This window comes from Carcharodon carcharias, chromosome 5 (genome assembly GCF_017639515.1).
Source record: "Carcharodon carcharias isolate sCarCar2 chromosome 5, sCarCar2.pri, whole genome shotgun sequence".
In the NCBI taxonomy this organism is placed as follows: domain Eukaryota; kingdom Metazoa; phylum Chordata; class Chondrichthyes; order Lamniformes; family Lamnidae; genus Carcharodon; species Carcharodon carcharias.
The window spans coordinates 171,096,435-171,117,777 of NC_054471.1; the positions used below are offsets into that span (position 1 = coordinate 171,096,435).

Here is a 21,343-nt window from a genome sequence, read left to right on the forward strand (position 1 = left end):
GTTCCAGATTTATTAACTGAATTCAAATTCCACCAGCTGCCATATTGGGATTTGAACCCATGCCCCCAGAACATTATAAAATAAAAACAAAAATTGCTGGATAAACTCAGCCGGTCTGACAGTGTCTGTGGAGAGAGAAACAGAGTTAACATTTCGGGTCCATGTGAAGAAGATGCTGTCAGACCTGCTGAGTTTTTCCAGCATTTTCTGTTTTTATTTCAGATTTCTAGCATCTACAATATTTTGCTTTTATCCCCAGAACATTCGTCTGGGCTACCAGATTACTAGTCCAGCAGTATTGCCACTACAGCGGCGCCGCTGCCTCCCCAATCAGCTTCACTGCTCCTCTGGGAACCCTTTTACTGCTAATATGCCTAAGAATACCTGAGGATTCCCTTTTATGTGAGCCACCAATCTGTTCTTGTGCTGTCTTTTCCCATCTTATTTCTTTATTCTTTTCTCCTTTGTACTTTTTATATGCAGTCTGATGCACTCTTTTAATATCAAACTGACAATGGTGATATAAGCACTTTTTCTATTTCATCTATTCTCCAATTTCTTTGTCATCCAGGAAACTCTGGCTTTGGTTTCCCTATTTTTTCCATCTTTTAGGGATATACCAGACTTTACTGAATAATCGCTTTAAAGGTTTCTCACTGCACCATTACTTAAGAGTCAAAATTTGGTAAGCAGTTATCTACTTAAGCAGACCCCTATTCACTTTGTTGAAATTAGCCACCCTTCAGTTAAGCACTTTTATTCTATATTGTTCCTTGTCTCTCTCTTTAATTAATCTGAAGATATGGTGCATGTACTGGGAAAAGCTGAATTTTCTGTGTAATGATCGATGTGCTTTGGGAAATGTTTTTATTGGGAAAAGCTGTATTTTCTTTTTTGTGATGTCCCTTTAAGACTGGAGTCAACTGGGGAGTACTCTGAAGGAGGATTAATTGGTCTTCTGATTATGACATTATTAGATTCTAAGAAAAGTCCATGCGACCTAAAGTTACTATGAGGGATGAACAGATAAGAAGCAAGGAGTAAATTGAAAGTTAATTGCAGTGGTGTTGGGTTTTTTAGCCTGTCTTTGTGCCCGATAGTTTAGAACCCACTGAGAATTTGTGTGGAGGGAAACAAACAAGGTTTTCTTGGAATGGAGCCGTTTTCAGTTTGACAGTTTTCGAACAGATTCTGCTGGCTTTTCTGAAAATTAAGCAGAGACTGTGTGATATACAGTTGGAAAAGGCAGAGAGTTGAACGCAGGAAGGGCAAGGGTTTGTGGATTGTACAAGACCCATTGCTGCTGTTTGTGTTGCCAGAGCCATTTAAACTGTTTAAAGGGGCCAGAGAAGGGAGTTTCTGGGGATTCTGCGCCATCAGGTCCGTCATGACCCAAGTGAGAGAAGGGTCATAGATGTGGGCCTTGTTGGTGTTAGCTGTGTCCAGGGATGTCGGATGGGTGCCGGTGAATGCAACTCGAGGGCCAAAACGATTGAGTGGAAAGTGAGAGATTTTACATAGTGGAGGCCAAGTTGGAAAGTCTGTGAGATTGAATGTGGTGCCACATTTGTGCGGTAAGTAATGTGAGTGTTTGTGAGGTGTATCTTTGTTGTATCCACTATTTATGGTGAAATTAACCTTTGTTTGAAATAACCTTTACCTGTTTATGTTGATTTTAGTTGTTTGTAACAGTAAAAGTTTTAAGAAGTGAAATCTTGTCCATGGGTTTGGTTTCATGGAGATTCCTTTCTTTTAAAAGTTATCAGTCTTTACAGGGTTTGTAACATATGATATTATGATGTTCTGATCACTATCCCTGAGATGCTCCCCCACTGTGACATTCTTCACTTGATTTGCATAATTCCCAGGACTAGATCCAGCAAGCCACCTTCCTTGTTGGATAGGAAACATACTGATCAAGAAATTCTCCTGAACACAACTCAGAAATTCTTCTCCTTCCCTACCCTTAACAAAATCACTGCTCTATTCAATGTTTGGATAGCTAAAGTCTTCTATTATCACTATTCTATTGTTCTTGCATCTCTCAGTAATTTCCCAGCAAATATGCATCTCCTTCTCCACCCAACAATTTGGTGCCTGAAAATGTGCAAGTACTGTAAGCTCCTTTGTTGTTTCTTAACTCCAACCAAATAGATTCTGTCTTTGACCCACTTGAGGATATTCTCTCTAGTACTGTAATATTTTCCTGAGTCGAAACTGCTCGACTCCTTTTTGTTTCCCGTCAGCTTTTTTTTTCCTGAGTACCTTCAACCCAGGAATATTAAGCATCCTGTCTTCCCCTGTTTTGACCCAAGTCTAGGTGCTGAATTTTTTTGGCCCCTGGGGATGGGGGGCAGTCAGACCCTGCTGAGATCCCAGACTCCTCTTGTTCCGTGACCTGCTCAGGGGACTTGCTGTAGTCCCAGCAGTGGCTACTGCTTTTGGTGACACTGCTGGGACAAGAGAGCTGATATTTGAATATGAATTGCAGTGGATGCCCACTGTGATCATCATTCAGTGTAGAATCATTGTCATCCTTTGTATATGTAGTAAAGTTTAGCTTGTCCCTCGTTCCTAGTGTGGCTCAGCTAGTAACACAGTAAGTAATTGAACTTTAAAACCCAGGCGATCCAGGGTTTATCTTTTCTCATTTTGTTTGATATTGTGGTACAGAATAGTTTGCCCTGCTTTGTGACATCATCAGAATGCATTGAACTATACCTGTTTAACAAGCATTCCCGGTATTTAATTGTGTGCTGTGCTGTCACAAGGCTGTCATAATATTCACAATGCTATGCTAATGAAATAAAAGTCTTGCAAGATTTGAGCTACTTTCAAATTGCTTTTTTACTTTTTATGACAAAAGTATTACCCAAATAACACACATTCCTAAAGCTTGCATCCTAAAATATGCTCCAAAATTGCTTTATAGCTGAATTTCCAAGTGCCATATAAAGTCCATAATGCACAGGCAACTACAGTTTGATTATTGGTTTAGTTTCTTGCTCCCTGGTTTGCTGTCTGAATTTTGTGGTGTTTTAGTGTTTTGTCTCACTGATGGATAACTCCTAAATTAGAATATCTGCAGGTTGAAATAGTTACACATAATGGGTAACCTTAATTTATTTGGCTCTCAGGGCTCCATTGTATGTAAGCTATTCATGAAGCCAAAAGCTTTATAATGCGCAATGTTAACAGTTAATTGCTTATTGACATTTATTTCAAAGAAGAAAATTATGTGGGGTTCTTTAAAGCCTATTATGGCACACTTGGATCATTTAAAATTGCCTTTCTCCTTCCAAGAGTTACCTCGACTGATTATGCTTTGACATTTCCCAATTGCCTGTTTTGTGATATCCGCAGTATATTGCGTGACCCTTATTGTTTTGAATAAGAGTACTTGCAATTGGAGGAGATTTCTTAAATGTGTTACATTGTGCAAGGTTTTATGACTGGGGGAGAAAATGAAAGATACATTGCCTCCTTGAAAATATTTAAACATCCAGCAGGGGGCAATCTTTGACTTTAACAAGAACAGGTTATTGTACATTACACATTTTTATTTAATTGGAAATCTGTACCTGCATAGGCTTAATATTTTCTTAACTAATTAACTCTTTTTACAACATATTGACAAATTTCTGATTGTTTATTTTTGTTAATGCCAAAATTTTAAATGACATTTGCACTAATAACACCAAATGTATAATTGAACAGGTAAACTGATTGCTAATAGGAAATCATACTTTAATGCTAAAGATAGTGGTTGTAAAATAGGTACTCCTTAAGGTACAGCTTATATCCTTTCCAATAATGCTATAAAGCAAGGTATATAATTGCTATGTTACTTTGTTGGAATTATCATAGGGAGTGATTGTACCTAGGAGTTCTGATGTGTCATATCTCTTCAAGTTTTTTTATTCATCATGAGATGTGGGTGTTGCTGGCTAGGCCAGTATTTATTGCCCAACCCTAATTGCCTTTGAGGTGGTGGTGGTGAGCTGCTGCCTTGAACTGCTACAAGTCCATGTGGTGCAGGTACACCCTCAGTGCTGCTAGGGAGGGAGTTCCAGGATTTTGACCCAATGGCAGTGAAGGAATAACGATATATTTCCAAGACAGGATGGTAAGTGGTTTGGAGGGAAACTTTCACGTGGCGGTGTTGCCATGCATCTGCTGCCCTTGTCATTCTAGGAGATAGTGGTCATGGGTTTGGAAGGTGCTGTCTAAAGAGGCTTATTGAGTTCCTGCAGTGCATCTTATATGCTGCTGCCACTGTACGCTAGCGGTGGAGGGAGTGAATGTTTGTGGATGGGATGTCAACCAAGTGGGCTGCTTTGACCTGGATGGTGTCTAGCCTCTTGAGTGTTGTTGGAGCTGCACTCATCCAGGCAAGTGGAGAGTATTTCATCACACTCCTGATTTGTGCCTTGTAGATGGTGGACAGGCTTTGGAGAGTCGGGAGGTGAGTTACTCGCTGCAGGATTCCTAGCCTATGACCTACTCTTGTAGCCACAGTATTTATATGGTTAGTCCAGTTCAGTTTCTGGTCAATGGTAACCTCCAGGATGTTGATAGTGGGGGATTCAGTGATGATAATATCATTAAATGTCAAGGGGCGATGGTTAGATTCTCCCTTGTTGGAAATGGTCATTGCCTGGTACTTCTGTGGTGCGAATGTTACTTGTCACTTGTCAGCCCAAACCTGGATATTGCCCAGGTCTTGCTACATTTGAACATGGACTGCTTCAGTACCTGAGAAGTCATAAATGGTGCGGAGCATTGCGCAATCATCAGCGAACATCCCCACTTCTGACCTTATGATGGAAGGAAAGTTATTGATGAAGCAGCTGAAGATGGTTGAGCCTAGGACACCACCCTGTGGAACTCTTGCAGTGATGTCCTGGAGCTGAGATGACTGACCTCCAACAATCACAACCATCTGCCTTTGTGCTAGGCCTGACTCCAACCAGTAGAGAGTTTTCCCCCCGATTTCCATTGACTCTAGTTTTGCTATGGCTCCTTGATACCACACTTGGTTAAATGCAGCCTTGATGTCAAGGGCAGCCGTTCTCACCTCACTTCACCTCTGGAGTTCAGTCCTTTCTCCTACATTTGAACCAGGAGCTGACTGACCCTGGCGGAACCCAAACTGAGTGTCAGTGAGTAAGTTACTGCTAAGCAAATGCTCCTTGATAGCACTGTCAAAGACTCCTCTCATCATTTTACTGATGATCAAGAGTAGACTGATTGGCCGGGTGCAATTATTAATGGTTTTCTGACCCACATAACACAAAATTCAGAAACATATCAGGCTTGTAGGCTGCACTTAACTTTTAACAAGTAAGAAACAGTGAAATAAAGTGCTGAATAGATAAATGAGACTCATGCAATGGTGCTAGTTTCAAATGAGGAAAATAGAATGCTACTGTGAAGTGTACTTTATTAACTTGTTCCATCGATTCCCAGTATAGATACTGCTGAGTATGCTTGATTTGAGATGACGATTGACCTTGAGTGAGCAGCAATATTCTCTCTGGCTGATGTAAAATAAGAAGTAAATTAGTACTCCACTGGAGTACCATTGCCTGGGAGGGGCAGCAAATTGTTTGGGGAGGGGCAGTAAATAGGTTGTGGGCTGTATTTCAACTGCAATAAACTTTTGGAATCTTTAAGTATTCAGTAGCTAGCTTTGACTGTTAGGACACAAAAGACATGATATATAATCAGCTTGGTTGATCAATTAATGAAGCTTCTTAACTTAAAAGTAGCATTGTGGACACCTGCTAGTTTCTTACTTTCGCCTTGTTCCAGTTGTTGCTGGTGGTGTCTGTTCTGTGATACCTCAGTAGATATGGAAAGTCCATTGAACACCTTGTTGCCCTTTTAGGGCAAAGATGAGGAGAATTTATTTCTCTGAGGGTTGCGCAACTTTGGAACTCTGCCTCAGAAGGAAGTGGGGTCACTGAATATTTTTAAGGCAGAGGTCTATAGATGCTTGTTAGGCAAGGTAATCAAAAGTTATCGGGGGTAAATAGAAATGTAGAACTCAAAACAAATAGATCAGCCATGATATTATTGAATGGCAGAGCAGGCTCAAGGGACCGAATGGCCTACTTCTCTCTCATATGTTCGTATGTCCCTAAGTTAGGCAGGGAAATAAAGCAAGGTTCCCACTCTTGATTGAAATCCAGTGATCCCTGCTGGAAAGTGCCCGTGTGCAGATTGGGTTGAGATGTCATGTTGCCCACAGTTAAATAACCTGTCTAAATTTGTGTATGAAGAAAGGCCATTAGGGTGAGCTGCCAAAATTTGACTAGTTGCTGCATCCTAGCAGGGGTCAATACGTACCAATTCTTTGTTTGCAGTGCAGCTCTGTAAAACGTCGCTCATAAGTTTTCTACACTGGTTCAGGGTGAGTTGCCTCTGATTTTTGTGGCTGGCTTCCTTCCTTCCTGAGTTTCTGCTGTGAATCTTTCCCAATTATAGTGAGATTGTGATCTCAAATGTTATGGGAACATGCATTCTATCCTTCACAGAGCAGTGCAATTGAATACCAGTACACTGTCACTCAGCCACTCCCTGAATTGCAGCATAATAGATTACGTATTTTTCTTTTCCCAGGATGAAATTCTGTGCAATATTTGGCGACGTTACTTGCAAAAAAACCAAAATGCCTACACAAACAAACCAATTGATGTCTTCAGCAGAAAAAGAACGGTAGGTCTGATTAAACAAGAAATATCAGTAGTTCCAAATTTGTGTAAGAAAACCGTTTCTATATTTTTGCATTGAGTAGGAGCTTCTTAATCCCAAATTCATTTGGGAATATTTGACCTCTGTTGTACATAGGTATTAGATATATAAACGTGCAAACGGCTGGTTGACCCTATTAATTCATGTTCCACACAAGCAGTTGTCCTCTTCCCCTATGCCTGGCTTGTTCCCATAAACCTTTGTTTCCTTTCCCGCACCCATTTATCTAATCTGTTCTTAAATCTTGACGTGGCCTCAGCTTCTATCACTAATTCCAGTAGTGCATTCCTCAATCTCACAACCCTCCATGTAAAAAGGTTTGTTCTAGTGTCTGTCTTAAATCTCTTGCATATAATGGTATCTTTATATTTTCTTATTCTAGACACCAAAATCACTGGAAACAGTCTGTTTCGATCTAACATACCCCATCCTTCCATAATTTTAAATGCCAGTATTGAATCACCCCTTAATTTTCCCTCTTCTAATGAAACCATTTCAAATTAGTTTTGAATTTGCATTCCCATATTGGAGGCAGCATCCTAGTGAGTCTTCACTGAATCCCCTCTATAGCTCCACCATCCTTCCTATATTGTCATGCCCATTAAAGGCACGTCCAAACTATTCAATTGGGCTTCTTTGAATTGACATAAAATCAACAAGGATGTCTGCCAGAGGTCAGATGGACCACGTCTGTGTATTCAAGAACTGATTCGCTATCTGAAGAGAACAAAAAAGCACATTCTGGACTGATAGCATCCATCCACCTAGGGAGATGGACTGCACCCTGTACGCCAGGGTGTTTGTCTGTTTTGGATTGAACATCATCTGTTGTGGCTGTAGAGACCAATTTGTGAGTGGCAGTCCCTCCCACCGCTGGCAGAGATGGACTGAGGTCAACTAGCATTTTTTTTTCCTTCCGGTGGGCTCTCTTCTCTGCCAAGTGATTAGTTCTTTTGTCCTCTTCTTTTTCCCACACCCTTCCTAACTGATTGTCCCCAAGCTCTCCAGTCAGCAGCAAGGACTTCCCATGCACTGACTCCAATCCCGATCAACTTGAGGTCTTGCTTGCAGACATCCTTGTATCGCAGACCTGGGCAACCTTGAAAGCAACTTGGCATTCCAGACTAAAAGATGTTAATTGCACATATCCTAAAGACCATCAGAAGGTATTCTTGAATTGAATGGATCTCTTGAAAGAAAGAAAGAAATTGTCTCAACCTGTCAAGATGAATGTCTCAAATCAATGGAACAGTATCCCAGAAACAATAAAGTAGGATGTGGCTCATCAATCTAGGAACATCATGTATTTGGTAAAGAAACTACAGTTGTGAGGAGTCACATTGTGGAACAACCATTTTTGTCCCTTTGACTCTTGAAATAAATACTGCCTGCAGAGTAAGAGAGACACAGGAAAGGCAGTAACATCTGTGTCTGAAAAAGACCTGAAGGCTGTAACATCGTAAGAGGTACGCAGAGAGATCTAGGAGTCCTTGCACATGCATCGCAAATGGCTAGTATGCAGGTACAGCAAGTAATTAGGAAAGCTAACACAATGCTATCAATTATTGCGAGGGAAATTGAATACAAAAATAGGGAGGTTACAGTTCAGTTATATAGGGTATTGATGAGACCACATCTGGTGTACTGTGTACAGTATTGGCCTCCTTATTTAAGGATGTAAATGTGTTGGAAGCATCTCAGAGAAGGTTTACTAGACTGATACCTGGAATGAGCATGTTGTCTTACGAGGAAAGATTTGACAGGCTAGGCTTGTGTCTGCTGGAGTTTAGAAGAGTAAGAGGCAACTTGATTAAAACATATAAGATCCTGAGGGGACTTGACAGGTGGATTTAGAGAGAATGTTTCCTCTTGTGGAAGAATCTAGTACTAAAAATAATGTTTAAAAATAAGTGGTTGCCCATTTAGGACAGAGATGAGGAGATATATTTTCTCAGAGGGTTTTGAGTCTTTGGAATTCTCTTCCTCAAAAGGCCAGGGAAACAGAGTCTTTGAATATTTTTAACACAAAAATCGATAGATTCTTGATAAGCAAGGGTGTGAAAGGTTATCGGAATAGGCAGGAATGTGGAGTTCATGTTACAATCAGATCAGCCATGGTCTTATTGAATGGCAATGCAGGCTCAAAGGGCTGAGTGGCCTACTCCTGTTCCTAATTCATATGTTCATGTTTTTCTTTGATTCATTCACAGGATATGGGCTTCGCTGGCTGGGCCAGCATTTATTGCCTATCCCTAGTTGCCCTTGAGAAGGTGGTGGTGAGCTGCCTTCTTGAACCACTGCAGTCCATGTGGTTTAGGTACACCCACAGTGCTGTTAGGAAGGGAGTTCCAGGATTTTGACCCAGTGACAGTGAAGGAACGGTGATATATTTCCAAGTCAGGATGGTGAGAGACTTGGACATCACCCAGGTGGTGGTGTTACATGTTTGTAAGATCTCCAAGCCTGTTCCTTTTCAGGTCCACAAAAACAGCAAACTGATCTGGTAACGAGACTATAAGAAACTGACTTTATGACCTGCAGAAAGCCCATCAGTTCAAAAAAAACCTGCAAACAGCTTTAGCATATGACTTTGTTGAACTCACTGAAACTGCACTCCAGGTCTGAAGAAGACCTGTTACTAGGCCTGCAACCTTGATCTTCAAATTACATCAAACAAGTGATATGTGAACATTTCCTTTTTTTTCCCCTTTAAGTTGTAAAAATGCACAATTCTCTTCAACTGAACCTTTCTTGAGTGTGTTTGTGTGTGTGTGTTAGTGTGAGTGGATGCCACAGCATTCAATTTCAGGGTGAGTGCTTAAAAAAGCAATCATCTTTCTTAACTTAAACCCACAAAAAGTTTGCTGCTGCTTATTCAATTGTCCACATACTCGGGTTGAAAAAAACGCAAACACTGATGATGGACAGTTGGGAAGGGAACAGGGATTTCTGTAGTTCTCTCTCAACGTGCCCATAACAATAAGGAGTCCAAAACTGCAATGGTATCTTACTAAGTTTGATATAGATTCATCATTACATTTTGACTTTTGTATTCTGCATCTTTTGCTATAAATAAGAATATTCTATTAGATTTGTTTTTGTTCATTTATGGGATGTGTGCAAAACTGGCAGAGACAGGATTGAATGCCCATCCCTAATTATCTATGAGAAGGTAGACCGCCTTCTTGAAATGCTGCAATCTATGTGCTGAAGATATTCACACAGTCCTGCTAGATGGGGTATTCCTGGATTTTGACACAGCGACAACGAAGGAAGGCTAATATTTTTCCAAGTCAGGATGGTGTGTGTGACCTGGAGGGCAACTTGGAGGTGTTACAATGCTCCTGCTGCTCTTGGCCTTCTAGATGATGGAGGTCATGGGTTTGGGAGATGCTGTCAAAGAAATCTTGGTGAGTTGCTGCAGTGCATCTTGTAGACTCCCATTAGAAATATAATTTTTTTCTTGAATCAAATGCACCAAATCATATTTACTGACATTAAATTTCCATTGTTTTCCCTACTCTTGTGAATATCCCCTTGCAGCTTCATTTTGGACGCAGAATTATTTACTATTGGCATAACACTGTAATTAGTATGACATTTGAGCCCTATATCCACATCATTCATGCACACAATGAACAAAACCCTGTGGGACAGTACTATCCACTTTTAAACACACTAAGGATCTGCTCTTAACTTCCAATCCCTGTTTGCTGTCTTCTAATTTCTTCCTTAACCTCACTACCTTTATATTTCCTCTAGTCTCTATATGACATCTTGCCAAAAGCTTTCCGTAAATTCATTATATTTCTCAGATATCCACCATATCTAACTACTCCACAAAGACTCTATTTGGTCTGTCAAACACAATCATCCCTCTTTCTAATTGTTTTTTCTTTACCTAGATGTTTAGCCATCTTCACCTTCAAGTATTTCAAAAGTTTAATTCAGGTATTTTTGCTGTGTTCCTTGTACTTGCTGTGCATGGAGGAACATTCAGGCACCCTGACTAACCCTGCTTGACTTTCTGCTAATCAAGCAGGCTCCTTTGCAGGTTTACAATCCTTCGTGTCTGATTTTTCTTTGTGTGCTGAGCTGAAACAACTCTTTTTAAACCCAGTTGAAAACAATACAAGAAAAAAGCAATACCCTTTTTAAAAAAGTTTTGAAGAGGAATACTAATCCATTGTATTTATCACAGACTTTCTACGAGCACCCGACTCTACCTTCAAATTAACTGAAGGCGTTTATTGCTATTACCCCTCTTTGTGCAGTTTTTGAAAGTTTCCTGTAATATAAGATAATGCACTAAATGGATTCTTCCTTTAGTAAGAAACTAAAACAATCCCTTGTATGAAAAGTCATTCGATATTAAAAAAAAACTCAAAAGGGATTATTATGTGTACTGCTTTTGAGCACATTTAGGAATACCAATGAAGCTGAGTAAAATATCTGGTAGAACACATTATACTCTAATATGTGTATCTATTTCTTGTTTTGGTTATATGCATGTCTTTACATGTTTGAACGTGAATCAAATAAAATCCCTACCATTCAGAAACCTTGCAGGAGGTTGATTCCACTAAATATGCTTTTTCCCCTCTGAAACAAAGTACCTACAATGAACTGTATAGGGGCATAATATAGCCATTTAAAAAGAAAGCTGTGGCTATAGAAACTGTTGATGCCAACAGGACAATTTCTCTTTTAAGTACTTAGACTCTTGAATATAATCTGCTTTACGTATTGTTTTTTTTTCCATAAGGGCCAAGATAGAGTTAATTGATTAGATTGAGTTAATGGAACATTTAAATTTAAAATCTAAAAGGTTTCCCAGATTTGCCTTAAATGTTGAAGTAACATATTTGCTGTATTTCTATTTTTAAAACAGTACATTCCGCTTCTGGTGTGCTTGTACTTAATTTCTTTTAATTATATATTTATTTGGTGAGTGCTGATTTTGATAAAGCTCGAGCAGTAAATTAACTTCATGCATTAATCAAGTCACTCAAAAATATAAAAAGATAAGTGGGCAAATTTTCCTTCATGCATAATGTAAAAAAAAAATCATCTGTTTGCTGTGCATGGAGGAACATTCAGGCATCCTGACTTTCTGCTAATCAAGCAGGGGCTCCTTTGCAGGTTTACAATCCTTCGTGTCTGATTTTTCTTTGTGTGCTGAGCTGAAACAACTCTTTTTAAATCCAGTTGTTATAAGAAGATCTGCATCAAAAAGTCTGTACCTCAGCTTTTGGCTTTCATTTCTCATTTAATGAGTGGTCAGCTTTGTACCTAATACGCCCATGTTTTGCCTCTGCACAGCTGTTCTTGAGCCAACAGCTATATGCACATGAGTATTTTGAAGCTCGCTGTCCCTTCATTCTTTTCTTTCTCTTGTGTGAGGATTTACTACCTGTTCATTAGCATCTGAGCAATGTCACCATTTAGCAGCCTTGGAGCTTTAACACTTTACTGCCTGTAAATTAACAGAGTAATGTATAACAAAATGAGCCTAGAAATTTCTTTTCAGCAGTGATGAATCAGTGCAGTACAAAATCATGTTCTTCAGTTGTCAAGTTGCAATTTTATTTTGACTGCACCCATTGTTAAGTGTAGAAAATTGCCAAAAAGTAACGATTGAATACAGTAGTAATTAACAGCAGTTGTATATAATTAGTGGTTTAATTTAAATATATATATATAGGAATTTGTTGAGTGCACAAAATTTAGTGAAAGTGATCCAAAAACTGACCTACTGAAATATGCTTCCTGCATGTTAAAAATATTATGGTGCCAATGAATATGCATTTCTTGAATAGAAGTCAAATAGGTTCAATATATTTGGATGTTTGTGGTTATTTTAATTGCCCTTTAGACACCAGGAAGTCTGCAATTGAACACTGGGTGTGGATTAAACTTTTTAAAGCCTGATTTTTGTTTCGAATTGAATGTAAATTGAGGCAGTCTTGTTGCATGTTAGTAACACAATGGCATATCTGTGTGTCACCTTGCTGTTGTCAGGATAATTGATCGTTCCCAGTATTTTCATTCCCCAAGTTTACAATATGATAGTACTGCATTATTTATGAAAATGACAAACATCTGAAGTTTTAATGGTACATAATGCTTGTTTCTTCTCCAAAGACTTTTAATGCATTTATATTGCCAATTTGGCATCAACAGCTGTTCTGCCATTGCCTTTTTTTTTGGAAAAGTATACTTTATTCATAAAATATCTGAAAGAACATTACAAAACATTTCAAATGGCCATCACAAAAAGTGCAATCATGTTCAACTTTTGCATAGAGATCATGAAGCGCTTCAGTACAACCAGTGAACATTACAGACATTTCTATGTGGTCCTTACATGCAGTCAGACAGTGCAATGGTATTCAAGTTATTGACATAGATCACGTTGCACTCTTGAGGTGCTTCAATACAAATATGATACTTTTAGTATTCACTGCATACATTCCTTGTGAGTCATGCAGCCCAAGGGGTCTATACAATTCCCAGCCCCTCGGTGGACTATGGCAGAAAGGTCTTAGACAGCGACTCTTTCCCATTGCATCCCTCAGTATGTAGTCCTGGAACTTGGAATGTGCCAGTCTGCAACACTAGGTCGGGGACAACTCTTTGCACTGGAAGACCAACAAGTTTCGGGCAGACCAAAGAGTGTCTTTCACCGACTTGATGATCCTCTAGCTGCAGTTGATGTTTGTCTCAGTGTGTGTTTCTGGGAACAGCCTGCAGAGCACAGAGCCCTGTGTCACAGCACTGCTTGGGATGAACCGTGACAAAAACCACTGCATCTCTCTCCAGACTTTATTTGCAAAGGCATATTCCACAAGGAGGTGAACAACGGTCTCTTCCCCACCGCAGCCACCTCGGGCAACGTACAGAGGGGGAGAGACTCCTGGCGTGTAGGAAGGATCTAACTGTGAGGGCCTTTCTCACCACCAGCCAAGTTATATCTTGGTGCTTGTTGGAAAGTTCTGGTGATGAGGCATTCTGCCAAATGGCTTTGACAGTCTGCTTGGGAAACCATCCGACAGGATCCACCATCTCCTTTTCCCTCAGGGCCTCTAGGACTTTACGTGCAGACCATTGCCTACAGCTCTGCCTTTGACACTGAACAAGGCAATAGAAATGTGACTCTGCTATGGCAAGAGGAAGTTCATATTGCAGATAGGTGACTTTGGCTACCTCCTTTAGTAGCAGTGCGCCACAGAGATCAAAGCTTTCTTAGAGTTCAATGTCGAGTGTTGTTGTTTCACTGCTGATTGCAAAATCTAGCTTAATACCTTTGTTACATTAAACAAAGGTGAATTTGAACAAATGGAATGAAATTAAGCAGACACAACCAAGAAAGTTTCTTACAAAGCAAATATAGTTATGTGCTTTCATTTTTTTAAAAACAAGTCAGTAATCATAGGCTTATTAATTGTACAAAGTAAGCTCCCAAAATGAAGTGCTTTTCAAAGATTTAAGTTTCTTTTATCCCCTCCTCATCACTTTCCAAATGCTGGAGTTTAATAAACACTTGCATTAATACAGATTTCAGAGAACAGTTCTGGTTCATCAGGATTGGAGACCAACTCAGATTTGTCACTTTTACGTGGATGGTCATCATTTTCTGAAAGTGATCCTGAAAGTCAAGACAGTAGTATTCAATTATCCAATGATGCAGTTGTATCAGGTATGACATTCTACCCAGATTTAATGTTTTCATAATATTTTACTGTTTCTGAGCTAGACTAATCATTCACTTGAGGTGAGAGTCTTTTGTTATTTCTCTGATCTCCTGCCATAAGATCACAAACTCTTTCTCATATTACTTAATCTCTTATCTCTCTATTCCCTTCCTTTGCCCCAACCATATATCTTGAGATCACTTTCTTGCAGTAATTGCTGTATAGCTTTGTTTTCTTCATTTTTAATAACATGTTATGCTCTGTAGTACACGCGGATGGATCAATGTTAACAGACTTTTGTTTGGCAATGGCTGATGACGAGAACCCCAAGTGCAGTTGTGAATGATAGTGCTCTTAGTAATAAATTAATGACTAATGATAAGTTGATACTGGGACATCACTCTGGTATATTCATGTAACCCAGTTCAAAATTCACTTTTGTAGTTAAAGCAAATAGCAGGAGGGTTCTGAAATCAGTCTTGAGTTATACATAAACATAGGTGTATTGTTCAGTCATAAATTATTTTAAAAGAGAGACCTCTGCAGGGCAGTCCAAGAGAGACGCAGGTTGGTGTACCAACCACACCTGCGTCAGATTGATGCAAACTATTTTACATCCATAATCTTCGGCACTGTCAATTTCTAATTTAATCTGGATATTAAGCCACATGGAAAAGGAATTTTTACTACAGGAAGACTTCCTCTTCATGATTGGTTATTTTGTGTAATGGGCCGAAGCCTGGAAACAGGCCGGCTATTTCCTATCATTGTGGGACTATAATATTTATTTGAATTGGAAATGGAAAAAGCATTTTGTATGCATTACAGTATAATGTTATTTTAAATATGAGACAGAGTGATGGTGCGGAATGTTGAAGCATAGTATGATAGATGATGGTGATGGTTTGTTTCTTGAACTGTGCTATTCCTAACTTCAGCTGTACTGCAGTAGTAGGGTGTTGAAGCAAGCCAGAAGTTTATCCAAGAAGGTGGTGAAAGAATTGCTAGCAAGTGTCTCATGGACTAGTGAGAAAATAGAAGGATAACATATAAATATTGTGATACATTTCTTTTATTAAGATGATGAAGCAACATCTATACGATCAGGATCTATTGATGGCCGTCTATATCGTCGTGCTGCTTGCCGTGAAAGATTACTGATGTCTATGCCTTTGACACTGGCATTTTGTTATCTGGCACTGCTATGGCTTCGAGAATCAATTACTCTTGCTGACTTGCTACGGTAAGACAGTGGCATTCACTTTTCAACTTTTTATATTATGTTATATTTAGCGTATTGATACATTAACTGTTCCATATTAAAAGTAAAATGTTCAGGGTGATTTTTCTTTTTTAGTAAATTAATAGATGTCTTGTAGCATTATTCACTGTAAATCAGATGGTAAACTTTTCTCAGGACAGAGATGTTTCACCATGCAGTACACAATGTATAATTCTGCTACTGAAATTCAGTTGTGTCTTAGCTGACCTTGCACCCTCCCTAAACTTGAGCTCATCCAAAAATCTGTTTACTTCATCCTAACTCGCACCAAATTCCATTCACCACTGCACACCCGGCTCCCCCAACCAACCAACATCCCCCCCCTCCCCACACACACACCACCCAACCCATCCATTGTGCGTACTGATCTAAAATGGCTCCTGATCCTTGTTTCGGATCCTTCCATGGTTTTGTTCCTCCTGATCCCTCTAGCTACTTACAAGCCTCCAAGATCTCTGCGCGCCTTCGATTTGTCTCTTAAGCCACCCTAATGTTCATTGCTCCATAATTAGCAGCACACCTTCAGCTGCCCAGGCCCTAAACTCTGAAATCCCCTTTCGAAACCTCTCCATCTCTCTTCCCCTCCTACCCCTTTAACCAAGCTTTTGATCACCAGTCTTAATATCTCCATGGCTCAGTGTTAAATTTTGTTTATTACTTTACATGTACTATATAAGTGCAAGTTGTTTTTATTAAACATGTTTTCCAGAATGTCTGTTCTCCTGGAGTCTCTAACTGAATTGTCATCCAGTATTTACAGTGGACTGTCTCACTAAATAGAGAATGTTTTATGATATAGCTAGCTGAATACAAAAAATTCAATCAGAACTACCTTAATGTATTATTTATATTATTACTCTGCAATCACAAAATTATTTAATTGCAACTGGAAAAGATCATACAAAAATAAAAGGCAGATTTCTTGCAGATTATGTGGGGTTCAGAAACTGTATTATTTCTAAGACCTATAGAAGTCCATTGAGGTGTATGCAGTGGCTTTTTTGTCTTCCATTGAGTTGATGGAGAGATCACTGTGGCTGAAAATGACCTAAATATCCTGTTTTAACAAAGTGTCTCCAAGGCCAGTTTCAATATGACATAACAGAAAGCTGTTTTACCTTTATCATTGGTCTTGACTAGATTAGTCAATGCTCAAGTAGCTGATCCACCCTGCCTTTTGTAGTAAGATGGTACAGATGTTCTCAGCAGGATTATAGATCAAATCTAGATTCTGTAATTTTCAGCCTCAAACAATGTACTTTTTCCACCTTATAATAGTATCTTTAAATGATTAGATTATTTCTCTAGTCATCGTCTTGAAGAAAACATAGATATTAAGAACATTTTAATAGCTCGTGTTGAAATTCTAGTACATCTTTTGTAAATTATTTAAATAGTTTTTTTGAAACAAAGTTTCAAAGTTGTGTGTTGTCCTTGAATTTTAAGAGGTTATTCTTTTTACAGTAGCATAATATTTTCTGATAGTTATCATTAAAATCTCTGAGGCCAATGCATTAATGTAAAACAGTTTTTAATTCAACACTGCCATACTAAAGTCATATGACTAAAATCTAGTCATTTTCTACTCAAGCCAATATTTTTGAATTAAAGCTATTGGTAGGATGGATTTTACTCCCTTATTGTTTGGCTATGGATAATTACTTTTGAATGCCACAGTACACTGAAAGTGATTACAGCAAGAGTTGGATGACGCTGCATATCTTATTATGTGATGCTACATCACTGTAAGAAAAACTAATTTTACAAATACCAGTTTAAACTTAAGTATTTGCATTTCACTACTGTAAGGATTGCGTTCATGAAAACTTTGCTTATGAATGTTCCCTATATTCCTTTAAAGGCTTGAAATTGCCCAAGCTGATAAAAAGGTGAATTCCAGTTAAATAGGATTCCACACCTCCAGTCCTTCCACAGCTGCCCAAAATCCACCTCTCCATATCCACACGTTATATCAGAGATGTACCGTACAGGAACATCTTGGTTCATCAAGTTGGTTCCAAAATTTATTAACCATCATGCACCACTTTTGCAATCATTCCTTTCAATTAGTTTCCTTTTCCAATATCCATCTTGTATCTTTGGTTAAGCATCTAGAAGACTCTGTCCATTTCTGGTCTCTTACGTGGCAAGGGATATAAAGACTGTAGAAAAGCTTCAAAGGAGGACCACCAAATTAATACTCAGTATGAACATTTTTAGCTATCATGATTAGCTCAAAGAGCTATAGTATTCCATTTCTTTTCATACTCATCTTCTAAAAATGTATTATAATCCTGTCCTGCTGTTCTCTTGTTTCCTCAAAATTCATCTTCCCAATGTTCTATTCATTTGTCTTCTTCACTGTTAGGCTGACTATATACTCAACCATGTTGTGATCACTATTTTCAAAATGCTTTCAAACCATAATTTCCTTTACCAACCTCTTGGTGCTACATATTATGAGGTCTAAAACCACTCCTTAACCGTAAATTCCTCGAACCATTCGAATCATCTGTCATCACTTCCCGAGTGTATGTTGACTGTTTTTCTCCAGTTCTAGTGTCTCATCCTATCACTGGTAAATTGGAGTTACTCATAACCATTATGTTTGATATCTTGTGCATTTATTGTTTCGGTATAAAATTCCAGATTTTATCTCTGTTCTTGAAATTCTGTAACAGATTTTGTTTTCTTTCTCTTACTTACCTTGTTCTGCATTGTTTCCACTTAGTCTGCACCTGATTCAAATTCACCTCTCTCCGTTCAGATTGGGTTGTGATTAAAGTTTTACGCCAAAACATTGGGCTATCATTTTTTCTTCTTGGTAGCTTATGGTCTGCAGTGTTTCTCAAACATGTTCTGATGTCATTTCAGTTATGTCTTTTAGGCAGTTTTATCATCTCTGTCCGTGTATTATAGCCTATATCATGTAAGTTTAGTTGACAATCTGCATTATTTTTAGCCATACTTCCCTGGTATCTATGATATCATTGTCTTCCTTGCAGACATGGACCTCTCAATCTATATTTCATTATACTTTTGCCATCTCTTCTCATGCCCTTCCTTTATTCTGTAGCATCTGGCTTTTGTATTTTCCTATTTTCATCATTCTGTATTTTAAACTTTGATTTAGTCTTCCACAAACTTAATATTTTGAAACAAAAACAAAAATACCTGGAAAAACTCAGCAGGTCTGACAGCATCTGCGGAGAGGTTAATGTTTCGAGTCTGCATGACTCTTCGACAGAACTAAGGAAAATAGAAAAGAGGTGAAATATAAGCTGGTTTAAGGGGGGATGAGACAGGTAGAGCTGAATAGGTGGAGATTGCCAAACATGTCATAGACAAAAGGACGAAGAGATGTTGACGGTGATGATATTATCTAAGAAATGTGCTAATGGTGACATTAAGGGTGGAAAACAGGACGAGCAAGGTACAGATAGCTCTAGTGGGGGTGGGGTGGGGGGGTGGGGGGAGGGATTGAAATAGGTCAAAAGGTAGAGATAAAACAATGGATGGAAATACATTTAAAAATAATGGAAATAGGTGGGAAAAGAAAAATCTATATAAGTTATTGGAAAAGGGGGGATCGGAAAGAGGGTGGGGATGGAGGAGAGAGTTCATGATCTAAAGTTGTTGAACTCAATATTCAGTCCGGAAGGCTGTAAGGTGCCTAGTCGGAAGATGAGGTGCTGTTCCTCCAGTTTGTGTTGAGCTTCACTGGAACATTGCAGCAGGCCAAGGACAGACATGTGGGCAAGAGAGCAGGGTGTGTTGAACTGGCAAGTGACAGAGAGGCCTGGGTCATGCTTGTGGACAGACCGAAGGTGTTCTGCATAGCGGTCACCCAGTCTGCGTTTGGTCTCTCCAATGTAGAGGAAACCGCATTGGCAGCAACGAATGCAGTAGACTAAATTGAGGGAAGTGCAAGTGAAATGCTGCTTCACTTGAAAGGAGTGTTTGGGGCCCTTGGACGGTGAGGAAGGGGGAAGTAAAGGGACAGGTGTTACACCATCTGTGGTTGCATGGGAAGGTGGGAGGGGGTAGAGGTGTAGGGGGTGGAGGTGTAGGGGGTGATGGAGGAGTGGACCAGGATGTCCCGGAGGGAATAATCCCTGCAGAATGCCACCAGGGGGGGGTGAAGGGAAGCTGTGTTTGGTGGTGGCATCATGCTGGAGTTGGAGAAAATGGCGGAGGATGATCCTTTGAATGCAGAGGCTGATGGGGTGATAAGTGAGGACAAGGAGGACCCTATCATATTTCTGGGAGGGAGAGGAAGGTGTGAGGGTGGATGCGCGGGAGATAGGCTGGACACGGTTGAGGGCCCTGTCAACCACCGTGGGTCCATGGTCCCAGAACCATGATAGGGTCCCCCTTGCCCTCTCTTATCACCCCACCAGCCTCCACATTCAAAGGATCATCCTCCGCCATTTCCGCCAACTCCAGCATGATGCCACCACCAAACACATCTTCCCTTCAACACCCCCCACCCCCCCGCTCCCAGCGGCATTCCGCAGGGATCATTCCCTCCATCACCCCCTACACCTCTACCCCGTCCCATGGCACCTACCCATGCAACCACAGAAGGTGCAACACCTGCCCTTTTACTTCCCCCCTCCTCACCGTCCAAGGACCCAAACACTCCTTTCAAGTGAAGCAGCATTTCACTTGCACTTCACTCAATTTAGTCTACTGCATTCGCTGCTCCCAATGCGGTTTCCTCTACATTGGAGAGACCAAATGCAGACTGGGTGACCACTTTGCAGAGCACCTTCGGTCTGTCCACAAGCATGATCCAGACCTCCCTGTCGCTTGCCATTTCAACACACCACCCTGCTCTCATGCCCACATGTCCATCCTTGACCTGCTGCAATGTTCCAGTGAAGCTCGATGCAAACTGGAGGAACAGCACCTCATCTTCCTACTAGGCACTTTACAGCCTTCCAGACTGAATATTGAGTTCAACAAGTTTAGATCATGAACTCTCTCCTCCATCCCCACTCCCTTTCCGATCCCCCTTTTTCCAATAATTTATATAGATTTTTCTTTTCCCATCTATTTCCATTATTTTTAAATGTATTTCCATCCATTGTTTTATCTCTACCTTTTAGCCTATTTCAATCCCTTTCCCCCCCCCCCACCCCACCCCCACTAGGGCTATCTGTACTTTGCTTGTCTGCTTTCCACCCTTTATGTCACCATTAGCACATTTCTTAGATAATATCACCACCATCAACACCCTCTTTGTCCTTTGGTCTATGACATGCTTTGACAATCTCCACCTATCACTGGCCCCTCTGTCCAGCTCTACGTGTCCCAGCCCCCCTTAAAACAGCTTATATTTCACTTCTTTTCTATCTTTCCTTAGTTCTGTTGAAGAGTCATACGGACTTGAAACATTAACCGTATTCCTCTCCGCAGATGCTGCCAGACCTGCTGAGTTTTTCCAGGTATTTTTGTTTTTGTTTTGGGTTTCCAGCATCCGCAGTTTTTTGCTTTGATGTTAATATTTTGAAAACAAAAACAGAATTACCTGGAAAAACTCAGCAGGTCTGGCAGCATCGGCGGAGAAGAAAAGAGTTGACGTTTCGAGTCCTCATGACCCTTCGAC

The 21,343-nt window shown here is 39.9% G+C and overlaps 1 protein-coding gene across 2 annotated transcripts in view; it reads left to right on the forward strand.

Annotated features, from left to right (window-relative positions):
- The window catches only part of taf1b (TATA box binding protein (Tbp)-associated factor, RNA polymerase I, B), a 96,610-nt gene that overhangs the window by 34,257 nt on the left and 41,010 nt on the right, over nucleotides 1-21,343 (forward strand). For both annotated transcript variants that reach the window (XM_041188556.1, XM_041188557.1), the window contains exons 5-7: nucleotides 6,625-6,720; nucleotides 14,314-14,455; nucleotides 15,531-15,693. In XM_041188556.1, the coding sequence (XP_041044490.1) occupies nucleotides 6,625-6,720; nucleotides 14,314-14,455; nucleotides 15,531-15,693 (401 nt within the window). The remainder of the gene's footprint in view (nucleotides 1-6,624; nucleotides 6,721-14,313; nucleotides 14,456-15,530; nucleotides 15,694-21,343) is intronic.